The sequence below is a fragment of the Otolemur garnettii genome, unplaced genomic scaffold (genome assembly GCF_000181295.1).
Source record: "Otolemur garnettii isolate 467f Iridium unplaced genomic scaffold, OtoGar3 scaffold00010, whole genome shotgun sequence".
Lineage (NCBI taxonomy): Eukaryota > Metazoa > Chordata > Mammalia > Primates > Galagidae > Otolemur > Otolemur garnettii.
In genome coordinates, this window is record NW_003852405.1 from 23,698,693 (window position 1) to 23,716,233 (window position 17,541).

General features: G+C 38.9%; 1 protein-coding gene across 1 annotated transcript in view; it reads left to right on the forward strand.

Moving 5' to 3' along the window:
- The window catches only part of TTLL7 (tubulin tyrosine ligase like 7), a 145,937-nt gene that overhangs the window by 52,048 nt on the left and 76,348 nt on the right, over positions 1-17,541 (forward strand). Inside the window, exons 2-5 of the mRNA XM_023509859.1 lie at positions 13,106-13,303; positions 13,508-13,639; positions 15,565-15,686; positions 16,460-16,527. Of these exons, the coding sequence (XP_023365627.1) occupies positions 13,282-13,303; positions 13,508-13,639; positions 15,565-15,686; positions 16,460-16,527 (344 nt within the window). The 5' untranslated portion in view covers positions 13,106-13,281. The remainder of the gene's footprint in view (positions 1-13,105; positions 13,304-13,507; positions 13,640-15,564; positions 15,687-16,459; positions 16,528-17,541) is intronic.

The following is a 17,541-nucleotide window of genomic DNA, read 5'->3' on the forward strand; positions in this document are numbered from 1 at the left end:
TGTAGCGTGAGTAGCCCATTCTAGTGTAGTGTGAGTAGCCCATTCTAATGTAGCGTGAGTAGCAAATTCTAGTGTAGCGTGAGTAGCCCGTTCTAATGTAGCGTGAGTAGCAAATTTTAGTGTAGTGTGAGTAGCCCATTCTAGTGTAGCGTGAGTAGCCCATTCTAGTGTAGTGTGAGTAGCCCATTCTAGTGTACCCATGTTCTCTCTAGGAACCTAAATATTTCATTGACCAAATCACTCTATTACCCACCTGGTCCCTTTACTGAAAGTAAACTTGAGAAAGATAATGTAACCAGAGAAATACAGCACTGAATGTCATCAGATGGTGTTCTTGACACATTTCTGAGAATATATGTTACTTTGAGAAAATTCATTATAAGTAATAAAATCAAACAGAGATTTTTTGCAATTATTAGATAAAATTATTAATTTCGTTTGAGAGCTATTTATATAGTGCCAGCTGTGTTCAGAAGACGTTTCTGTATTCAAGTGAAAATTATTCTTTTGTGTATATTTTTCTTATGTACCATTATGGTAAGAAGGTTCTTATTCTAATAATTGAAATAAACTTGTGTCTCTTTAAATCCTTATTCTTGTCATTATGAAAAACAAATTGTGGACATTTTAAAATAATGTTTAATAACATTAAGTAAAGGACAGGGAGACTTTCTGTAAACAATTTTAATGTTTACAAGTAATATCCTTATGACAACTCACTCCCTCCTTTGGTGGTAAGAATTCCTTGTGATAATTACATACATTGAGATTATGAAGTCAGCATTTTCATTTTTCTTTGGTAGCATAAAAAGAGAAGTCAAGGAGGCACAGTAATGAGGAATTAATGAGTTGATTAAGACACACGTCACTTCCCTAGCCTCAGTGTCACAAGAGTCCAAGAAAAATAATTTTTCCAGGCCAATATCTTAGTTTGAGTCTTCTGATAAATATTTTTTCTATTAATATTTGTAGTAAAACCTCTTCTGCTTAGAACTCAGTTCTAAGTGTCATTTACAGTGTCATTTAACAGTGTCAATTAACTAGAACCCAAGTGAGAGTCAGGAGGTATTATAAATAGATGGACTTGGAGTTATTCAAAGTAGGACTATGTCCCTCTTTTAAATGGATTTAAATATGATCTGTTTGCTGTTGGATTCCATGATGAAGTTCTTATCTTCTTGGTGGGTGAGTGATAGATGAAGGTTATAAGTAAGGGGGGCAGAAAAAGTGGCAGCCAGCCTAATTTGGGGATAAGGTAACGTGGAGAGCTGGTCCTCATGACCCCAGTATTTTTCTGGCCAGTAATAGGATGGTCCAGGATCACAACTAGAAGCAGCCGGGATATTGGCCATCCGCTATTATTTGCCATTGAGTTTTCTTTTGTTTTTGAGGGCCCGTGGGCACGGGGCTTTTGCACACTTTGGCCCACATCAAGTCGGTCACCTCCTGCAGCGACATTGCTGGTGTTCCTGGCTTGGCAGCCCTGGTGGAGCCTGTGGGGCTGGAGGGTGGTGCTGGGCAGGAATGCTTCTGGCCTAAGTGCACCTCCCTCCCTTCTCACCTGAGTTTCAGTTGTTTTTCTGAAATAAAAGCTTCTTCTTTTCTTGTAGCCTCAATTGGTTATTTTTGACCTTTTTTATTTTTTTTAACCCTTTTGGAAGTTCTGCCGGGCTGGGTGCAATTGACTTTGGAATGTTCGGTGTTAGATTTTGGGTGAAGCCTGAGCTAGAAAACTTTTCTACGTCATGAGAGACTAAATTATTCTTTTACCCCCACCACCCCCACCCCAAGGGAAAGATTTTAGAGTTTTAGAGCTAGTTAGGGATTTTAGTTCCTCTCTCTCTTTTTCTCCAGGTTAGTAACTGGAAACCTTAGCACCTTGTGTGGCCACCGTCCTGACTGTTGGTGTTAGAACTGGACCTGGACGTAGACCATTCCCATGTCAGTCACTGCTTCCGCCAGCCCTGTGCGGCTGCAGGCGCTGAGGTCCTTCCCTTGCAGGGCCAGCACTTTGCCTATGAGCCGACCCTGCCCACGTCACAGTCCTGCCCAAGGGTGACCTCTGGCATGAGTTGTAAGCTCAGGGATGGGACCTCATAATCTGATGTGCATTCAAGTTTGAGAACTGCTGGCACATAGTCACGGCTCAGAAGGTGATTGCTGTTGTCATTAGTTCTGTTTGCTAAAAGTTCTAATAGCCAATAAGCTGCTGTTTTTCATCAGAGCTAAGATCAAATTCACTGTAAGACACAGCACAATTTTATTCACATGAGGACCCCCCCATACAACTTCACCTGTGCAGCAGTGCTTTCTCAATACTGTAACTTTATGTTAATGCACGTTGAAAGAGTTTTTAAAAGTTAGTCGTTTATACATATCATATCACTTTTCTTCACACACACAAAAAAGGGCCATTTATTTTTATTTATTTAAATTATTTATTTATTTCTTTATTTATTTATTTATTTCTTATTTTTTTAAGAAAAAGCTCACAGCAACCTCCAACTTTTGGGTTTAGGTGATTCTCTTGCCTCAGCCTCCCGAGTGGCTGGGACCACAAGCGCCCACCACAACGCCCAGCTAAAGAGACATTTCAATAAAATAAATCACCTCTCAAAGACTGGAAAACAGATTCCCCTGAATCTCTTCTTGATTCAATTCTTACTATCTTCGTTTTTCCACACATCATCCCCTGGCCATTAAGAGTTGATGACACAGCATTTCTTAAGAGTATTTCAGTGTTATCTGGGTTTTCTTTCTGCTTCTGACACTGGTTTTGCAAATTTTGCTGTGTGTGCACCATGATAACCATGTCAGCACTGCCACCTGGCTGACAGTGATTATAAGATACATCTCAGTTTTAGAGATTTTTAAATGTAAAAACAAAACAAGTTTAGGATCAAAGCAATATGGCGGTGATTATGGATAGTCTCGGTTAATTTACTCAGTTCTTCGCCTATATTCTAGAGATAAACCCTGTAGATTTTTCTTCATACAACTGTTCTCATCCATTTCCTTCTCTTTGTGATAATCTAGTATCCTTCATTCAGGTCTTGGCTTTATTTAGATTGGCTTATCTTTTCTTTTAGAGACTTCTTGCTTTATAGAGTGTTTTAAATCAGATTGAGTCTTGTGAAATATAGCTGATCCTATGGCATAAGGTATGTATTAGGTTCTCTGGAGAAACACAACCCGCTATATATAGGGAGAGAGAGAGAGATTATTAATTTGAGGAATTGTTTCATGTAATTGTAGAGGCTGGCAAGCCCAAAATCTGCAGAGGAGGCTGGCAGGCTGGAGACTCAGGGAAGAGTTGATTTTGCAACTTGAACCTGAACACAGTCTGAGGCTCTTTCTTGGGAAATTTTAGTCTGCTGTCTCATAAATCTTCAAGGGATTGGACAAGATCCATCTACTTTATTTACAGGGAGCAATATGCTTTACTCAAAGTCTACTGATTTCAATGATGTAAGTAGGGAGAGGATTTAAAATTGCATACCTAGTGTTTATTGTTGTAAGATTTATCTTTTCCGTGTCCTTAAGTCAGCAACTCTGTTTTTTTTTTTTTTAATAGACTGGGGAGAGATAAGTGCCTTCAAAATAATCTATTAGTAAAAGAGAGCGAGTTCCAGCCAAGTGGCATGCTCAGCACACCCAGTTCACGATAGAAATAGGGACGATTTTGCAATACACTGAGTACGTTTTTCTAAAGAATGTACATATTTTTTGCTAGTCAAACTTGTATGTATAGATAATTTTAAATATTAGGTAAAGCAGAGAGAGGGGAGGAGAGAGGGGCTGGGGGGGTCTCGGTGTGTGACACACCTCTTGGGGGCAGTACACAATGATAAGAGCGACTTTACCTAACAAATGCAATCAATGTAATCTGGTTCTTTGTCCCCTCAATGAATCCCCAACGATAAAAAATAAGTAAAGTAAATATTAGGTAGGATTAAATAAGTCCAAATTCCATGAGGTAGTACTGAAAATCACCTTGTTGATGTAGTGTAGATCCTAGCCCTGAGATACACATTGTAGGTAAGTGGTTCCATGCATACTTTTATAGATACCTAGGATGCTGTCATGCTTGGGTATACTTATAGGTGGCATCAGTATGTTTTGGGTGAATTTTTATTTTTCATGTAGTTTTGGAGCTTGTAAGTATTCTCTCTGATCGAAAAATAATGCTGTGTGTTAAAGGAAGGAAGCTATTTTCTTTCTTGCTAGAGCATCTAAAAACATAAGGACAATCCAATGTCTAATGCTTTACTAAAATATATAATGAAATAATAAAGGGATAACTAAACTTCTAAGCAGGTTGGTGAGATACCTTCATAGTATTCATTTGCTCTTTGTGAGAGGGGAAGGCAGAGGTCGAGAGAGGAAAGAATGATTGAAGAAACAAATCTGTGCTGTTTGCTAGTATTTATAGAGATTATATTATTGTGCACGGTTAACCTCAGGCACCACTTCTCTTCTGCATTCCATTACCGTTCGTTAGCTTGAAGGACAAAAATAGTTCTTTTCCTCTGCAATTCTATAAAAGGACTGGTTTCACGGCAAAGACTGTGGTGCCAGATACAGTGTTTTTAAGGATCTGGAGTGATTTGGAGGAAAGAATCTTATTTTAAAATGAGCTAAACATATTAAAATATAGTTGCATTTAATTAGTGTTCTTCATAGGGCCTTTCAGGCTATTAGGATTTTATAACTTTCCAAAGGTGATGTAAACTCACTTTGCACCTCGTTTAATGATCTAGAAATAGAACAGCCTTATTCTTATTTCCCTCCTGAAGTCTTATGAGTCTACATACAGCTAAACATTTCCAGACTTTGCATGATTCTTGGGCCAGGGCTGAAATTTTACGGGGACTTAATTTAGGGGAATTTGAAACTGACAAATTTACCCGATTCCAGACATTAGTACAACTGCAATTTTCTTATTTTAAATTTGAAAACCTTCTGGTGAACTGTGTCACCCTGACGAGGTAGCCCAGTGGTGTAGCTTCTCTGCTCCAGGGTCTGTGTTTGAGATTAGAGGGTACGTAAAGCAAAGACACCTTGTAGGCTGCTTCCCTGGAGTCACATGTGAGGAAACCTCTTCTTCCACTTGGGTTGTGGCATTTTATATGTGGACCATTAAAGAAATTTTCTTTATTAAAAAATATGAAACTGGGGCGGAACCTGTGGCTCAAAGGGGTAGGGCACTGGCCCCATATGCCAGAGGTGGAGTGTTCAAACCCAGCCCTGGCCAAAAACTGCAAAAAAAAAAAAAAAAGAAAATGAAACTTAAATTTATTATCATTTGTTTTGGTTAGGAACCTAGTTTAATCATAAAAGGGATTTTTTTTTTTTTAGGTTGTATTACTGAAAAGTTCAGGCATCTATTATCTTTTTATCTTTCTGTCCCTCCTCCTTTATGTTGACTTCATTCTCAGGGTAGAGGAAAGCTCGGGACCCACAGCTGCTGGTCTGTATTCTCTCAGGCCCAAAGCCAGCTCAGAAAAGAATCCGTCTTCTTTCAGAGTCTGAAAATGAGTTCTGGGCCCGATTCTCACTGGCCTTAGTTGGATCCTGTGTTTATTTCTGAACCAATTCCATGGTCAAGAGGATGGGATTCCATGATCACTAAGTCACTTACTCATCCTTGGAGCTGGGATTGGCACCAGCCCTACCCCAAGCACATACATTGAGAACAGAGGACCCATGCTTCACCAGAGGAAACTCACATTACAGTTAGAAGAAGGTGGGTGAATGGAGGACCCATGCTTCACCAGAGGAAACTCACATTACAGTTAGAAGAAGGTGGGTGAATGGAGGACCCATGCTTCACCAGAGGAAACTCACATTACAGTTAGAAGAAGGTGGGTGAATGGAGGCTGGGGCAGAAGTCATCAATGTCCAAGGTCATTGTATCAATGACTTTATGTTTAGGCTATTATCTTTTTCAGAAAGCAAAATAGTAATTTTTATTGGAATAGTATTATCTATTAGAAGATACATTTAGCTGGTGGTAACAGAAACTTAGATAAACATTGGCTTAAACAAGATGGATACTTACTTTCTCTGGAGGTAGGCAGTCCAAGATTGATGGGGCATTTCCAAGACAAAACCAGTGCCTCTTTGGATTGCTGCAGCTCCTGCAATCACATTTGCATTCCAGGTTGGAAGGAAGAAAAGCAAATAAAGGCGTGCCTACTGACTGTCTACTTCTCCTTCACGGTGTTTGGGAAATCCTGCTCAACAACTGCCTCTATATACCTTATTGTCCAGAACTTGCTCAAATGGTCACATACACCTATAAAGAAGTCTGAGAAATGTGGGCATTAAGTTAGGCACAATGCCACCCTTAATAATAATGCAACAGGTGTTATATTAGTAGGGGAAAAATGGTGGTGATGTGTGCATTGAATGAGCATCAAACACAGAGTTCAAAGGGAAGTGAGAGATTATTCTGGCATCTCTGTCTCTTAGCTGTTTGGCTATATAATGATGCCCTTTACCAAGACATGAATCAGAAGAATAACACGTGTTCAGGGGAGGTGGAAGAGTTAAGTTGTGGACGTTGAGGACTACAAATACTGGCATCAAAGGACATCCGGGTGATGTCATTTGTTCACCAGCCCAGCAGCTGCACATTTTGATGTCTATTGTGTGTTTTCTGGCAAAGATCGAAGAACTGTCTATTTTAGAAATTCTCTGCTTCCCCCAGTCCCTCTCTTTCACCTTGTGATCCAGGCGACTAAAATCCAGGGAGACTTAGGTCCCAGGACCCTCCATTTCAACTTCATAGCTTAGAACAAGAGAAGTCTTTGTGAAGGCAAGCACAGGTCAGATGTTTTGAGGATGTGGAGTTCATCTCTTTGATAGGGTACAGTTCTTTCAGGGTGAAGGGATGGGAGGAGATAAAAGGACTGACAAAGAGAGATATGCGGAAGTTAACTGACAAGGCCACGTGCTATTCCTAGGGACCAAGTGAGACTTTAGGCTACTGGGAAACTGTTTAGAGCTTCAGCATTGTATTGTAGGAGAAGTGAGCCCAAAGGGGCTTCGACTGTACTGAAGCATTGGATGGATACGTTATGACATAACCTTGTCTTCTGTCACTTTAGTGACAATTACATATGTCACTAAATGTACAGACAATTACAATTTAGAACTCAATTACAGATGTTACTTGCTTGGAACTTTACGCAGTTCACCATTTATTAAGTCAGCTTTTTTTCATTATCCTACATATTGGAAATACAAATATTAGTGAGGGAAAAATGCCTTCCAGGTATGTTCACATTACCTATTTGTTAATCCTTGCTTTGTGATATCATACTAGGCCAAGTTCCAAAGACAATATGTCTGCTAAGGAGAACTTAGCAGACATATTATGTGGGTGGTATAACTTAAATAGAGACGTTGAACACATATTGTACATCTGCCTTTTTTCATATGGATTTTCTGGACTTTGTATGATTCTTGAACCATGGATTAATTTTTACTGAGATTTAACTTAGTGAGATTTGAAAACTGAAATTTTCTTCTTTTAAATTCAAAACCTTGGAGAACTGTAATCCCCCTTATATGGTAGCTTGGTAGTTTAACTCCCATGCTACAGGCTCTGTGGAACAGGCTAAGGCAAATTTGAAAAATAAATAAGTGGCGTATCAGTGGGAGCTGCTGTTGCTCAAGGTCAACATTAATTCTGTTACTAGAATGAATAAATAGTTCTTCTGTTCATTCGTACATAATATCATACTTGGCTCCTATCAGGTCTTTAGAGGTGTTTAATCAAATGGTTCTTTTAGGGCTTGAGCGCACTGTGGATCTAGCTTTGGGGAATATACCCAGTCTGAGGAAGGGAGACGAAGGTTACTATGTTCAAGGAGTAAGTAGCCTCTCCAAAAACCCTTTCAGTTTGTACACACAATGGGTCATGACAATGTGCTGTTGTTCTGAGGGTGTTGGGGTGATGTAATCTGCACACCAGTGATGCAGCTGTGCAGTTTGAAAGCACAGACATTAAAGGAGTGATGCTCTGGAAGGGCTGTTTGTGTGTTTAATTAAAGCCATTTTATTTATAAAAGCAGAGATTTCCTTATCTCTTATTTCTACGCACTCAGTTCATTTATCTTACTTTCTGTTTTTTCCCATCCGTCCTTACTTGTAAATACAAAACTAAAATCAATTTCCCTGTCAGATTAGTTCTAATTTCTGCAGGCCTCCTCTCGATCCATGGAGCCACCTTCTACTCATTTCCCCGAACCAGAAATCTCCAAGTCGTCTGAGATCACTTTTTCCGTCTTGATGGCAAGTCCTGTTACTAATCTCTGGTAGAGTATTCTTTCTCCCTGTGTCTGTTGCTTCTGTTTGTGATCAAGCTCTTATCTCTCTCCTTTGAAGACTCCGTCTTTACTCCTGCCCCCACAATAACTGCCAATCTAATCTACTGGAAAGAAATCGGGTTTATGTTACTTTTCCCAGAGTCCTTTGGTGATTCTAAATTGTTTCTGAGTCAGAATCAGTTTCAATTGTGTGATTTAGATCACAGTATTTTGCTCAAGCAAAAGTATTATGGCTATTTCAGTTCTGCCTAGTATCTCAAGAGGCTAACCCAGGATAAGAAAGACATTCTTCATATGTGTGAGAACACGGCTGCTCACTCTCTGCCAGACGGGACCGGCTATTGCATCTCCTTCCTCTCAGGAGGTGTCAGACTTGATAGTTATCATTCCTATGCAGTGCCTTTTATCTTCATTTCATATATTAATTTCTGAGCAATATATATATTAGTTTGAATCACTTTAAACTAAAAACAAACAATATTTTATGTGTGATCTTCAGCTGTTTTGGCTCTGCGCTGTTTGATTCAGCGTGTGTTCTAGTTCTTTTTTTTTTTTTTTTCAGTTTTTGGCCGGGGCTGGGTTTGAACCTGCCACCTCTGGCATATGGGGCCAGCGCCCTACTCCTTTGAGCCACAGGTGCCTCGTATGCGTATGTAGTATTCTATTTTCATTGTATGAGTGTCCCACAGTGTATCCACTCCCTTGTTGACATTAATTTCATTTTTCCTCTCTCCTCTTGCCCCAATGTTTTGGCTCTCCATGACTTTTTCACCTCAAGTTTCCATACTTCTGGCCCAATATTAGGGAGTATTAACCTCTGTGATTGCTGTTAATCCTCGTTGTTTAAGGGGTTTTCATGGACTGGATATCTATAAAATGAGTGTGTTGGTTGGTCAGCATTGGTAGCTGATTTGGGTTCACATAAAGGGTAAAGGCAACCAGAGGTGTCCAACCATTTGGCTTCTCTGGGCCTAATTAGAAGAAGAAGAGTTATCTTGGGCCACACGCTAAATCTACAAATACTAACAAAAGCATTAGCGTTGGAGGGGGGAGAATAAAAAGGTGGGTGCATAATTTTTCAATATCCTACATCACAGAGAAGCAGAACATTCCTCACTTAATCTGCATGTGACCTGTGGGCCACGGGTTGGGGACCCCAGGAACTGTCTTTCTAGAGCTCTAGCAAACCCCATCTCCTTTAGGAGAGCTGTCAGCAGTAGCAGTGAGATCCATTGTAGCAAATTACTTACTTTCTATGTGCTTGCCAGAGCAGCTTCTGAAAAAAAAAGAAGAGCCGCGCTTGGCAAATGCTTTTATCCATGTGGATGTGCTTTCCAAAAAGACCAACGGGGAGGGAACAGACTCCACTCCCAGTGTCCTCCCCATCCCCGCCTTTCCTTTTACATGCCACCAGCTCCAGATCCTCTACTCCAGAGATTCTCAAACTTTGGCCCACTTCAGAATCACTTGGAAACTTGTTAATTGGTGGGTCTTACTCTCATATTTCTGATCCAGAAGTTCTGGGGTTTGGCCTGTGAATATGCATTTCTAAAAACTCTGTGGATGGTGCTGGGCGCTGGTTGCTGCTGGTCCTTGGACCATCCTTTGAGAAGCACGTTTCAGTGCCAGCATTTCCCAATCCCCTTCCCCTTTTATGACTCATGGACTCTTTTAAACATTAATATATAATTTCACAATCACCTACCGAAGTTTAAAACTCATTTTATAGTTTCTTAATTTTTACATGTAATAAATAACTGCATTAAGTTAAAAAATTTGTGTTAACATAATAATCTTAAAGGTTGTGATCATTCTGGAGCCTTGTTACTCAAAGTGCGTACCATTGACCAGCACACCTGGAACTTGTTAGAAATGCAGATTCTCAGGCTTCACCCCAGCACTAATGCACCAGAATCTGAACTTTAACAAGAGTCTCAGGTGGTTAATTTGCCCATTAAAGTTGAAGAAACATTGCTCTAAGACGCACATTAAATCTAATCTGAATAATATTCAAAACAAATAAAGATTTCAATTTTTGATGTTTAAAAGATGTATGTTTCATTTACTTTCATTCTCTTTCACATAAGAAAAAACATTATTTTCTGACAATAAAAATAATATATCAAATTTGGTGTGGGAACCAAGCGCTGAAATTTAATGTGGTATAGCACAAAAGTGGACAAAATTTCAATCACAATGTGATATTTGGAATTATTACTTGTGCATATAAAAGTTAACTGCCTTATCTTTATAATTTTCATTAAGTGATAAAGGCCTTAATCCCATCCATGCGAGAGGAGCCCTCGTGACCTAATCACCTCCTACAGGCCCCACACCTTAATACTATTTCCCTGGCACAAATGTACTGAAATTGTTTTGGTTTTGTTTCTATCTTATGTATTTATTGGCACTTAGAAGTTCTATGTTCAAGGTTAACGTTTGCTTGAAATTTTGGAACGTTAATTCCTTTTGAAAATGATTTCTTTGTCTTAGAAATCTTTAGTGTCTGCTGATTTTCTGATTCTTTTTCTCAATTTTTTTAGTTCAATTAGACAGGATTTTTATAGATGGTTTTCTCCTATTTGGCCTTTTTTTTTTTTTAACAAGTTTTCTTGCTTTACTTTTTTCCTTATAATTTTATACAAGCATATTGCGATTTCTTTCAATGTGCTGTGCTTGCAGGCCAGGTTCTCACTGTTGGCTACACTGGATTCACTTGGGAAGCTTCAAAAGGTTGGGTCCCACCTGGCTCTGGGGTGTGGTCTGGGCACCTGGATTTTTAAAAGCTGCTCAGGTGATGTGGCTTTGCAGCTCAGGATGAGAAACCCTTGGCTTATGGTATTTGGAGGTGACTGAAACATGACTTCTTGGCTTTTGGAAAGTAGGTAACTGTGGCTCAACTGAGTGCTGTGATGACTCTGTCATGTCTGATCTCCTGCTTAGAGTAAAGTGAAATAATTATAATTGCGATGGTAGACTGAACTTCCTGAGTTTGTTCAAGCATTTTTACCGAACCATAAATGGAATTAAGTGAGGTATACACTGTATGTGGATAAGATGATTTTATGAACTTTAGATTTCTGTGGCTGGGGGAAGCGATGAAAGTTCCTATTTTGAGCTCTATGCACATCGGAGTTGTTTGGCTCATTATCTGAGTTGGAAATGACCACATTTGTTTTTAGAGCCTAGTATAGTTAGGCAAACATTGTTTTCAAAGCCTTGTTGACTTTGTCACCTACTTTTAATGTAATAAGGTACTCTGTTACCATAAAGGGGACCTTTGTTTACTCCAGTAACAAGATGTTGGATGAGAACTTGTAAACTCAAACAGTTACCTCCCTGAAGTATCAGAAAGCCTCCAGAAAGAAACTGAACTGAACCTCAGCCTACCCCTTTCTTTCATTCTGAGAAGTAATCTAGCCTGTTTCCAGCTTGGAATTAGGAGGTGAGAACAGTTTAGACACGTTTTACTGTGAACTCACTGTTTGGTTTGAAGTATTGTGAATTCCCAGAATACTGCCGCATCTTATAGTACGGACTCCTCCTTTACCTATATACTCTGTGAGTGTGGTGGCTGAACATCTTGGATCTAAAGGAATAGAATAGATAATCAGACAAAAATGGGTCTGAATTCTGTTTTCTAAGCTGTGTTGCCTTGATTAATGCAAACTTTGAACTTAGGTCTCATTTATCCCCATTTTCCAGACATAGAAGCCGAGTCTGGTACCAGGGGAGAGAATGGGGAGAAATGGGACCTAAGTTCAAAGTTTGTTAATGAGGTAAAATATTTTAAATAATTAACACAGTGCATATCCTCATTTGGTCTGTGATAAATAATATTTCCCTAGTTTTGATATTAAATTATACTAGGAAATTATTCTAGTAAAACAACCTGAGAATAAATAAAGATTTAAATTTTTTTTTAAATAATGGAAACATTATGAATAACGAATATTTAGTTTGATGTCTATAAATCACATTTTATGTTGCTGAATTTCTGGGTATATCTGAATTTCTGATAAGCCTTCTGATAATTTTCTGATAAAGGCATCAATATCAACTTTTATTTATTGTAACAGGCTTTATAACTTTTCAGTTTATAAAAACTCCCCAATTCTTACAACGTGAAGTTGAAACTAGAAAGTTGACAGTATAGACAGGGCATACGGTATAGTTAGGGCATAAATACCTGGGTTCATATAGATACAACCACAGTATTTGAGACAGAGCCAAATCAAGTGAGTTCATGCATTATTGCCTTCCTCTCTATGTCCAGACAAGGTCTCCACGGCAACAACTACCCCTTCCATTTTCTACTCTTCAAAATCGCTCTCATTGTTCAAGGCACAGTTCAAGTGTGGGCTGCTTTAGCAAGTGGTTTCCTCTGCCCCCTTAAAGAGGAACCACTTGTCTGCGTTCTGTCCACATGCAGCCTCTATCTTGGCACTTATTTCCTGCATTGTGTTAAAAGCAGGGGGATGGCTATGTTTCAGGCATTGGGGTGAGGATTGTATGGGTTCTGGATTAAAGGACTCTGGCTCTGACACCAGAAAGATCTTAATTTTAGTCTGTACTTCAAGCTTATTTTCTTGGTAAAGATAGAGAAAAATTATTTGTTTTTTTTTCCTGAGCTCAAGTTACTTATCTCTAAGAGCATCTATAATAAAAACATAGATGGGAATAAAAGCATCTATGGTAGGTTATTTATTGCATATAAATATTATACATGACTTTGTTTTCTAAATGACTTTATTTTAAAATACCTGCAGGTACTTTCTAATCCCATAACTTCAGTGTCCTGAAATCTGAGAATTCCACCAAGATAATATGATAAGAACTTTCAGTGATTTGGGGCCATATCCTACTTAGACTTATGTGGAACTTCCAGATTTCCTGAGAGCTTTGTACAGCAGCACACACTACTTGCTACTCAGCACAGGTGATAATGCCATCTCTGCCTCAAGGAGGTAAGCAGATAGACCACGTTACAAAACATGGATCGTTACTGCAGGTTTTTTTAAAGTATTGAAAATTAATCGGGGACCTTTAAAGTATCAGAATTTATATAATTTTACGGTATGTGGGGGGTGATTTGTGTTCTGTGGTATGGATTTTTTTTTGTTGTTGTTGTTATTTCAGTGATATCTGGTTGTTTTACATTTCTTTAAAAGTTATTCAGGGACCCTCGCCACTGGATCTGAATACAGAATTACCTTATCAAAGCACAATGAAAAGGAAAGGCAGAAAGAAGAAAAAGAAGGGAACCATTACAGCCAATGTTGCTGGGACAAAGTTTGAAATTGGTAGGTACTGAAAAACCATGGAGTTTTCATAACTATTGGAAAAACTGTTTTTTTCATAACATAAGCTTTGTCAAAAACATTGTAGAAATTCATAACATAAGCTTTGTCAAAAACAATGTAGAAATTCAGAGCGGTAACTATCTTTTATGTGATGGATTTTTAAAGGCCTTCTATAAACTTTCTGACATGTTAGGGGATTCCTGTTCTATGCAGTGGAGGGTGTGTCCTTAAAAAGATACCAATTCCTAAAATTTCAGTTAAACAAAAATGCAGTTAAATAGCTCAGCTGAAAAAGGACATTGTAATACCTGACCCTGTATTTTTCTTTATATTTCTCTCTGGAGTTTAGCTTTGTCAGCTTTCTGAGCTTTGAATTTCATAATAAAGATTTAATTATGATTGACCTTCCAAATTTGATTTAATGAATATATATATTAAAAAAGACTCTTTCCCAATATTCTTATATAACCTGAATGTTCCCTGCCTCATGGGTTTGTATATACATCAGTATCTAAATTAATGTAGCTCATTACAGTTCTTCCCCCAATAACTGGCAGAAGTTTCATTTCTTTCATCAAAGTCTTCCAGTTATTTCTGACAGAACCTGACCACAGCTCTCATACACTCGGGAACAGGGGTGCTTCTGGCCTGCTCTTCTGAGTTTATCGTTGTTTTCTGCTTGTGCACCAGGTAAAGGAGTTTCCCGGCTGTGTTGCAACTGCCCCTGCCCTTCATATGGGCTCTCGGTGGTACAGCAGTTGCTGAGTGCTCAGGATGCCATGGTGGTCTGCAACAGAGGAGAGAGGAATGACCTCTCCCCCAACTCTAGTGGTAGCACATGGTCACCCGGGACTTGAGTAAAACTCCCAAGTTTCACCAGGCCTCTCATGGACAACAGCAACTCGAACCCAACAGTCCCTGACGCCATTTGCCCCCAATCACTGTCTTCTTTCGTGCCTATATTCTGGGCACTATTGCATTAAAAAATCCATTCTTTCCCCTCAGCCGAAAAATAATCAAGAGCCTCTAGGACTTGAGCCGAATAGGTGTCTGGTTGTCAGTTTTGTACTTGAACTGAAGTATCTGAACAATTTCTCCTCATTTATGCGTATAGGGTAGTAGTAAAAAGAAAACGTTTAGAAACAAAACATTTAAGCTCTGCTGTATAGATCACACTCCTCTTGTAAGACGCAGGATTCTGTGGGAAGCCGCCAATTATCCTCAGTATTTTGCTTATCTTTGTTCTAAACTTGAAATTCAAAGGAAGACAATGTCAGTATCTTAATTGTGAGATCTAGATCACAGAGCAATGCATAAATGGTTTGCTCTAAAAAGGAAGTTTTCCTGTGAGCATAAATGTTTTCAGTAGGATTAGAGGGTCAGAAACCAACATTCAAATCTCTCCTGTGAATTCTGCTTCATTGTTTCACGTCCCCAGTAAACACAGATGTGTTGGTTCTAAGAGCTAAAAATAATTTGAACTAGGGTAGTGGAAAGCATAGGACGGGTCTGATGACCGGGGATATTTTTACCTTTGCTCTTTTGTACCTGGCCCAAGGTCGGGGAAAAAACTTTAAAGGTGCATTTTCCTGAATAGAGGTGTTGTCTCAGCTGTTCGTGTGTTTTCACCGTGCCGTAAATAAATACCAACCCCTTTGGCAGTTTTGTGTACCTGTTAAATCTGAGAGGATGGAAACGGAAGATTTGGGGTGCTGCCTAAAAACAGTTCTCAGTTACTCTTGAGTGTAACGTGACCCTAGCTAAACTCGTGACAAAATATAATAAAAAGGTTATGCTGTAACTAATGGACCTTTTCAAAGGAAGAACTGGGAATCAGAATTTATCTACAGACATATTCATGTTTCCACGGTGAATGTATTTCAGAAGTATTCTAATTCTGGCTTAACTTACCTGTTCCCTTGCAGTCCGTTTAGTAATAGACGAATTGGGATTTATGAAAACTCCAGATGAGGATGAGACGAGTAACCTCATATGGTACGATTCTGCTGTGCAACAGGAGAAAATTGCAGAACTGCAGAATTACCAGGTGGGAAATGCATCACGGCCAGTTACTGGAATGAGGGGATTCTAACTGACCCGAAGCCCCTTTTTTGTTGCTTTTTTGTTGTATCACTCTTTGAATGAAGCCTCTATCCTTGTCAAAGTTAACTTTGCATCCCTTTCTGTCTTTATGGAAGAATGGAAGGAAAAACTTCTTCCTACCACGAGGCTTGTGTGACACTTAAACATGGACTGGGCTGCCCAGGGGCCTAGGATGTGAAGAAAGCTCGTCACGTCATCTATATGTAATCTGGCTTCGTTCTTTTACGTTTAGAAGAAAATTAGACATCAAACTAAAATGTCCAATACATATATAAGGATTTTTAGATAATTGGCAGCTTAACTAGACCTTCTTCATCTGTCAGTAGAGGGTAATAAAAAGTTGACCAGAAGGAGCAAATCTAAGTCCATTGTCTCACTAATGCCTGTGTGTATGTGCGTATGAACATGGTCAGTCTAGAGAACCAAAAGGAAGTTGGATACGGAATTATCACTTACCACGGAAAATTGTAGCTTTATCATCTATGTAAACACCCTTTTCTGATTTCTTTAAAGTTTTGCAATTTTGTTCTCTGATTATCGTAGATTCTTTAATTTTGAAAATTCATTGTTGGTCATTTAATTTTAAATCTCTTACAGTAATAATTGTCAGTTTGTTAAAACATAAAACGCATAAGATGGTTAAAACTATTTTGTAGTGTAAATCAATATATTCATGAAGTCAATGAGAATATTAATATTTACCTTTTTATTTTCCAGAGGATCAACCATTTTCCGGGAATGGGGGAGATCTGTAGGAAGGATTTCTTAGCAAGAAATATGACCAAGTAATCTTCGTTTTCTTATAATAGAAAAGACTTGTTGAAAGCTTATGTTATGAATGTTGGAGTGCTGTCTGCCACAGGTTACACTGATCGGAAATGATATTTAGGTGAAAGAGCTAGGCCTTTGTCGCTCACTTTGCCTGGGAGCTAACTGAGGGTCAGGAAGATGAAGATCTTGCACAAAGTCAGGCAGGTAGTTAATGCCAGAGTTAGATGGGAATCCCAGTCTCCAGAATCACAGTCCACTTTTTGCTACAACTTGCAATCCCCTAGCAATGGAGGTTTTTCTTTTAAAAGTAGGAGGTTAACTGTATGTGGCCTTCAGTAGATACTTATCTGTTTTCAGTTAAATGTTGCAGTAAGTAATTTGTTGCATTAGGGGTTGTGTGCGCGAGTGGGGATATTGAGCATCTAACATGTGCCAGGCACTGTACCAGGCGCTCGGTGCTCACACATGCCTATAGACATGCGTATCTGTGCTTGCCCAGGGATATCCATGCTCATCTGTGTATCTCTGAGAACTGCATGTAGAGTAATGATCTACTTTCGTGAGGAAAACTGTTGGCAGGCACCCAAATGTTTTACCAGATAAACTGCAGGTTTTGTATCCAGTTTATATTTATATTGGTTAGGGTTTCTCTTTCTTTTTGTCTTTTTTTTTTCTTAGTTTAAGGAAGCTGAGTGATAAACTGAGAGAATTTTTTTAAAAAGAAGACTTTTCACAAAGCTTAGTAAACTTATGTGTATAATTAAGGAACTATTAGCATGCTTCCATGAGAAAGTTTGTAAGTTTGCATATAGTCTTCATTCAATAAATATTTTTTCCATATCTACTTTATGTCCCAAGAGACTGCTAATTTTTAGTTAAACAAGATAAATACATAGTAAGACCTGGTCCTTGCCTAGAACTCACCTTCTAGTGAAGGAGAAAGACTAAGGCACACAGTTGAGTTTGATGAGGCCACATTTGGGACCAATGTCGGGTGATGACAGAGATGGTGGAAAGGATCAGTTTGG